This window comes from Nasonia vitripennis (assembly GCF_009193385.2).
Source record: "Nasonia vitripennis strain AsymCx chromosome 3 unlocalized genomic scaffold, Nvit_psr_1.1 chr3_random0006, whole genome shotgun sequence".
NCBI lineage: Eukaryota > Metazoa > Arthropoda > Insecta > Hymenoptera > Pteromalidae > Nasonia > Nasonia vitripennis.
In genome coordinates, this window is record NW_022279625.1 from 628,533 (window position 1) to 636,261 (window position 7,729).

At 32.3% G+C, this 7,729-nt stretch overlaps 1 protein-coding gene across 1 annotated transcript in view; it reads left to right on the forward strand.

Moving 5' to 3' along the window:
• LOC100116002 (zinc finger homeobox protein 4) overlaps positions 1 to 3,424 on the forward strand; it is a 247,663-nt gene extending 244,239 nt beyond the window's left edge. Inside the window, exon 6 of the mRNA XM_031925969.1 lies at positions 2,931 to 3,424. Within this exon, the coding sequence (XP_031781829.1) occupies positions 2,931 to 2,957 (27 nt within the window). The 3' untranslated portion in view covers positions 2,958 to 3,424. The remainder of the gene's footprint in view (positions 1 to 2,930) is intronic.
• Positions 3,425 to 7,729: the final 4,305 nt, after the last annotated feature.

Genomic DNA, 7,729 nt, shown 5'->3' on the forward strand with positions numbered 1-7,729 from the left:
ATCTCTTCAAGAATCGTCAGTTTCAAGTGTGTGCGAAAATTATCTCTAACGTGGAAAACAGCTTTGAGGGTTCATCACTTCACCAACCTGCACACACCCACGTTTTTAAGAGAAACATATCGCTCATTCCAAAAATTGGCAACGGTCTGAGGATGCCTTACACAGCAATAAGGATTAATTTCGTATTCGACCTGCACACGCCTGCATTTTTCTCAAAAGGAATATGAAGCTTTCGCATGAGAGGTGTAACTGATCACTATACAATGCTTCATTGTCAACTACCTGAGCGGGGTCCTTGGCGTGCGCATCAACCTGCACATTTTTTCTCCAAAGCAATACGCAGCATTCGTATGAAAGGTGTAACGCTTATTCTAAAACTAAAGGGCATCGATCAGTATACCATGCTGCATTGTCAACCACCTGAGCAAAGGATGTCGGTGTGCGCACCCGGTACACACCCACATTTTCCTCAAAAGCTAATCCCGAAATTGGCATCGGTTCGAGGATGCCTTACACGCGTCAATAAGGATTGATTTCTAATCCGTGAAACAGAAAATTAGAGAACGCTATAGGCATTCCAAAAACATATTTGAGAGAGGGAGTACACTTTTTCATCGGTTAGCAAATCACTTAGAGTGGAAGTGTTTTCGTGTGCGGGAGAGAGGGAGATCCATCCCACTCATGAGAGGAAAGGGAGTTTTCTGGTATGGGGAAAGAGGGAGAACCATTCCCACTCTTCCATCGGGTACCAAAACACTTTGAAAGGAGAGGGAGTGTTTTAGTATGCGGAAAAGAGGGAGAACCATTCCCACTCTTCCATCGGGTACCAAAACACTCTGAGAGGAGAGGGGGTGTTTTAGTATGCGGAAAAGAGGGAGAACCATTCCCACTCTTCCATCGGGTACCAAAACACTTTGAAAGGAGAGGGAGTGTTTTAGTATGCGGAAAAGAGGGAGAACCATTCCCACTCTTCCATCGGGTACCAAAACACTCTGAGAGGAGAGGGGGTGTTTTAGTATGCCTACGTTTTGGTATGCCTATAGCCTATCTACTAGCGCGCTACGCGCGCTCAATTTTGTTGCCCAGTTCGTTACCTGACCTCTAAAACTTTACTTCAAATTTTACAATCCTTTCTTAAAAAAGTGATACGGGAAAAGTAAAGCCGCTGAAAATGCTAAATTTAAATTTCTGATTCAGAATGATTTGAAAATGGACCAATTCGCATTCAAAGACGATACGCCATGGTTATTTTTTTACCATCGGGTATATATAAAAAATTTCTCCCATAAACATGCTATAATGTAAATGCTTTAACTAATTATCATAGACCCTGACGGGTAAGCAGCGACCGAATTGGGTTGTTGTTCGGTTGCAGTTCGGTTGCTGTCTAATTCACTCAATAGTGGCTATTTTTATGTAAAAAGTGGTACATAAAGATATATTGGTGCATCTAATAGCCTATTGATAATAAATTAATAGTTTAAAATTTGCCCTAGTCGAAAAAAATGTAATGAATTGTAATAAATTGTAATAAAACGTAAAAAATGTAAGAAAATGTGAGAAACTGTACCTTTTTGTTGGGTTTCGGACCTTTTTTCTCCTACGTTTTTGTGCACTTTCTTACATTTTCAGATTTGTTAACTGTTTTTTACATTTTATTACATATGTTATTCTACCGCCTAATATAGTCGATATATTTTTTTAATTATTAATTTTACAATAAATTGTAAGAAAAAGTAAAAGGATTTAAGGAGAAGTAAGAAAATAAAAAAGTCGCCATTTTCTTATACTTTTTTAAGTATTGTTACATTTGTCATTTCAAAAAAGAGACCCCCGTGGAATCCTGGATCAATGGATTTGTAATAAATTGTAATAAAACGTAACAAAATGTAATAAAATGTAGCAAACTGTAATAAAACGTAAAAAAGGTCCGAAATCCAACAAAAACGTACAAAATGATACGATTTGTTACATTTTCTTATATTTTATTACTCTTTATTACATTTTTTATTTCCACCAGGGTGCAATACTAGAAAAAAATAACCTCTTATTTACAATAAAGCTGATGTGTACTTGAATAACCAAAAACAGATTTAATCAACAGATAGCGCTAAACGGCTCTGTGAGCAGTGAAAGTCGTCGATTCAAGCGCAAATTGAGGCGCGGAATTAAAGAATGAATAAGTTTCTCGCATTTAGTAAAGCTTTGACATGGTTTGTTTAAACATTTGTTTTAACATGGGATCACTATGTACATTTTTTGAAGTTTGCATTTTAGACTTGGAAACAGTCCTAGTTACCAACAAAACAACATTATTTAGCTTGGACTTACTTTGGAAAGAGGTCTAGAGAAAACTACGATCAATATTAGTGAATTTTGTAAATATTTTTACCTAAAGAAAATCGTACGTATACATAAATGCATAGACACTTATATTTATATCGTTTATTTTTATTTAAAAAACTTGTATATATATATATATATATGTATATATATATATATATATATATATATATATAAACTGCACAAATATGTTGGAAAACATGACAAAGATTAGCATATCAAGTTTAAATTTTGTACAATGAAGTACTTTCATATGAATTCATTTTTTTTTAAATTTGGATGACTCGAAACTGCATATTTTGATACTGGTGCATCACAAACACTTGAAACTTGATATATAAGCCCATGTTATGTATTTCAATTTATTTGTGTAGTTTGGTGAATTACAACCGTGAAATACACTTTGGTCAAAAAAACGTGCGCACGAGGGTCAATTTAGAAAAAAATACGTCTTCTGCTTCTGGTTAAGTAACTTAACTGCACAAACATGTTGGTAAACCTTACAAGGGCTAACTTCAAAAGTATTATATGTAGAGAACTGAAATTTGACGTGTCAAACTTCATTTAATTAATATTTAAATTTTCAGAGTCGCAAAAATCCAGAAGTACATTAGATGCAGTTTATGAAATCTCGCACCAAGCAACTTATCCTCAATCTGATGCTGAATTATTGGCAGTCAAAGAAGAAAAAGAAGGGGGGTCAAATGTAATGCTTTAGCATATAAAGATGTATTTAAGAAAAGCCGCTTCCAAATATTATTCAGTACAAGGAATATATGGTGTAGAGGATCTAGCTACGAGACAAGTAAAGGAGGCTCATGGCTCTACACGAAACGAGCATTATCGCCACAGAAGGGAGAAGTTGTGGAGGATGAGTTCTATAAATATTTGACTGTTAATCAATATCCGCTCCATATTATAAATCAACAAATGGATAGAAAAACACTGAACTCATATCACCATAACTCCATTTCAGCAGCGGTAAAAAAAGTCAAAAGAGAGCAAGTTAGAAAAGCTCTTGAAGAGTTAGCGAATCAAAAGAATTTAATGCCCAAAGAATAAAAATAATATGTACTTAGAAAACTATTTTATTTTAATAATTGTTAAGATTAAATTATCGATTTTTTTGAAGATTTTTAAAGTAAAAGTGACTATCAGTATATTAGATAAATCAGAAAATATTTTGATCTCAAAGAGAAAGCTCTTATATACTTCCTGCCGATTGATAGATGCGCTTCTATTTTAATACAATTGTTGGTTTATATAATCATTATAAGAGAACAATTCTTTATGTTTAAGAAGATGTTTTATATTATATATTGCGAAAGATTACATCCAAAGGTGATATAGCAAACGTTTGAAAAATTGCATGTAATGCGTTTCTTATGACAATTAATGTGTTTAAATAATGTTTTTTTTTTTAATTAAGGGGGTCCCAAAGTCAATTCAAATCTAGTTACTTTTGTCGTCTGCTATTTTGTGGCGCGAAATCTACATTTGAATTGACTTTGGGACCTCCTTAACAAATAGCGAAAGATTACATGTAGAAGTAATGTATCGAACGGTTGAAAAATTGGATATAATATCCCTGCTAAAAATAAAAGGGATGTGTTTATTATGACAATTATTATGTAGCTGAATCTCACGCAAACAAATTTTTCGTGGTGCTTCGTTTTTTTTTTATTAAACATTGTATTTAAATGGTGTATACCATTTACTATATAAGCATAAGAAATACTTTTTTTCAGTTTGTTTATCAGTCACGAAAAGACAAATATTTTTCATAATTTCATCAAAAATAAATAATATTACTTTTCTATTATCATATTGTGTTATTCATTTCATAACATGTTTTATACATATACATATATATTTATATATATGATTGGACGAAACTGTGCCAATATTGTGCTGAACTGTGCCATACTATGTCTATATTGGGCCAAGCTGTGCCACACTGTGCCAATATTGTGCCATACTGTGCCAGGATGCGCGACAAATAAGCACAAAAGTGTTATAATATTGCGATTATGCCAAGCTGTGCCAAACTGTGCCAATAATGTGCTGAACTGTGCCATATTATGCCTATATTGGGCCAAGCTGTGCCATACTGTGCCAATATTGTGCTGAACTGTGCCATACTATGCCTATATTGGGCCAAGCTGTGCCAATATTCTGCCATACTACGCCAGGATGCGCGACTAATAAGCACAAAAGTGCACAGATTGGCACAGAAATTATTTCCACCGAGGTAGGGGCGAGGTAGTGCCTCTATGGTAATATATGGCCGTATCACTAATACGTTTAACTTTTGATTCTTATTTTTGAAAACTTATGTTTGTGCTGCCAATCAGTTATCATGTAAAGCATACGAATACATCCGGGTTTAAAGGTTTGGCTTGGCTAGAAAACAACTTATGATAAATTTGAAACATGACCAATCAACGGTACGTTAAATCTCTTCATAAAACGTAAATTTTTGTACAGGTAAAATTTCAAGAAATGTAATCTGTATAAAAATTTACGTTTTACGAAGAGATTTAAGTGTTAAATGCACATGTTTTTAATTCATTATACGTTGAATTTTCCAGCCAAACCAAACTTTTAAACCCTGATTTATTTGTGTGCTTCACACGGTAACTGATTGGCAACAAAAACATGCGTCTTTAAAATTAAGAATCAAAAGTTAAAGGTTCAGGAGATATGCCAATATAATATTAATATGATAATATTTGTTAAAAGTTATACATAACAACGATGAAAAGTATCTGGATGATTATTAGGAGCTAGAGAAACTATCTTTTTTCAATTTTGCTTCCTCCTAGAGGAAGCTTTGTAATAGTAAAATTTTGAGTTTCGTCAAACTTTCTAGAAAATACTTTTTGGTGTGTTAGAAGAACAAATCAAGTATTTTTAGAAAATGTCTGTATGGATATGTGTGTGCGCGCACGCGTGTATGTGTACGTAGATGTGTGTGTGTGTATGTATACCGTAATATTTCTGGAACTACTCCGTCCATATCAATAAAATTTGACATGCATATCTATTTTTGAATTCTGAATTCGGGAAAAACAGTTATTTTGTATTTTCACAACTATTTTTTTTTTTTTTTTTGACATTTTTTGATTTTTAAAAAACACTATTAAATTATGTATGAAACTATATTAAATTATGTATGAAAAATCACCTCATACATTAGCAGGCAGATTATACTGTATAATAAAACAATATTTTATTTATTTGACCTATAAATTTAGTTGGAGGAAGCTACGTGCCAATGAATTGGCAGCGGTTTTTTTTTGGCGGTATTCTTTGAATCCTGCCGATAAAATCATTGCGTTCTCTGTCATCAAACTTTTTTAAAACTTTATGATTTTTGCTTTAGAATTTATTGCAGTGTCTGCCGATTCTGTATTAGTAACTTCTACAGTTTTCTTATTCCTTCTTAATATTTTGTCTTTTTCTCTAACCCGAACTATGTATATATCAAGTTGGCTGCTGAGTGTGAGTGTCTTTCATTTTCAAGACAATATGCATAATTACTAAAAAGAAGGCGAGTGAATTATTATAAAAATCGTACGTATATAAAAATAATGTGGCTTTAATAGTATATTGTGTACCAATGACGTAAAGTGGGTGTTTTCAGACTGACTGTGGAGTTAGCAGCACGAATCGAAGGCGAGGTAGCACGAGCTGAAGACAAGTGCATTTTGGAGCCAAATACGAGTACTGCAAACCACACGAGGTTAGAAAAACCACGTAGCCCTTGGTACAGGGTAAGGGTAAAAACATTAAAAAATAAAAACTAGGCAGGGTAAAGATTAAATATTAAAAATTCACTAAGATTTTGAAATGAACTAAGATTTTGGAATACAAAAATTTGAAAAACAACAATGTTAAATTGAAATATTGCGACAGGTGATATTTGTGATTAAAATATTGCGAAAGTGATTTTGTCTTTCGTTATAAATTAATTCGTCATTTTCTTCTTTCAAATCTTCATTTTTAACTAGCGCGCCACGCCCTTCGGTCGCGCTTCCCGTTCGTATTGCCTGTCGGTGCTTATACAGTATTATCCTGTTTTTTTTCAATATTGTTGTCAAAGTTTTGATTGGTATTCTCCTTGCGGTCATCAACACTATCATCAAAACTACTGGAAAATTAGTAACTTATTTGTATTTGTATCAATTATTTATTTTTGTTTGTAGATATTCTTAAAATATATCTTATTTTAATTTAATTTTATTGTAATTTCAGATAAATAATACAACACTTTTGTATCGCAGTTTTCAAGAGGAAGTAAACAAAAGGATAATATTTTGTTTGTAGGATTTCAATTAGAATATTAGAAAATTGATTGTTTAGGTATTTAGCATAGTTTAGAGGGATGTAGTAAGCTACTTAGAGTTTTTCTTCAATGTCAACAATTTTCTTTATTGAGTTTAAGTTTTTCTAGTTCAGTATATACACATGAATTTTGAAAGTGAATTGTACTGATTCAGCTTAAAAGATTTAATTAATATAGCGTACGTCGTTATATGATGCCAAGTTACACGGATTGTATTCGGCGATTACGTATTTCCTATATTTTTTATAATTTAATTAAAAAAGTGGTTTAATTTTGTATATATGTATGAGATAAAGGCCAAAATATAACTTTCAGCTTTTAATAATATAGGAAAATTACTGAAAATAATTGGGTTGGATGGGGCATGTTGCACCGAAGTTATTATTGAATTTATGTATCAAAAAATCGCTTTTAGGGTTGTGTATGTCAAAAAGTGTTTTAAAAAAATGTTTTCCACGGTAAAAAGTTGTATTTTAAAAATGTTTACAACTTTTATATTTAACATTTTCATGTAAAATAGGTGTATTCTTTTATAAAGAATGAAGGCTTATTTGTAATTTTTATTTTAATTGTTCATTATAAATATCAAATCAAGCCATTAAAATCCAATTGTTGATTGTGATTGGCGTCGGTCGATTTAGTGCTATATTTTAAATTCAGTTTGGAAAATAAATATAATGAATATATTCACTTCCTTATCATACTAAATTTTAGTGTTCGAGGTTGAGATGGTAATAATTAATATTTTAGCTAATTTTTATAATTGTGTAATTATGACTAATTTTTGGAAACAACGATAACTATGTCAAGCGATTCATGGTAAAAATAGTCAATGGAGATTGATTAAATTATTAATTTAACAAAATTTAAGAAAAACTGTATAACTATTATTTTTGTCTCACTTCCGACATTATTTTACAGTCATTAACTGTTTTCGTTATTTTTGTACTGTTAGTCGCACAATTTCTGTTACAATGCCGCTACCCTAAGCGGGTCTTGGGCGTTGTCGTCCAGATCGGACGGGTGGGTGCCTATCAC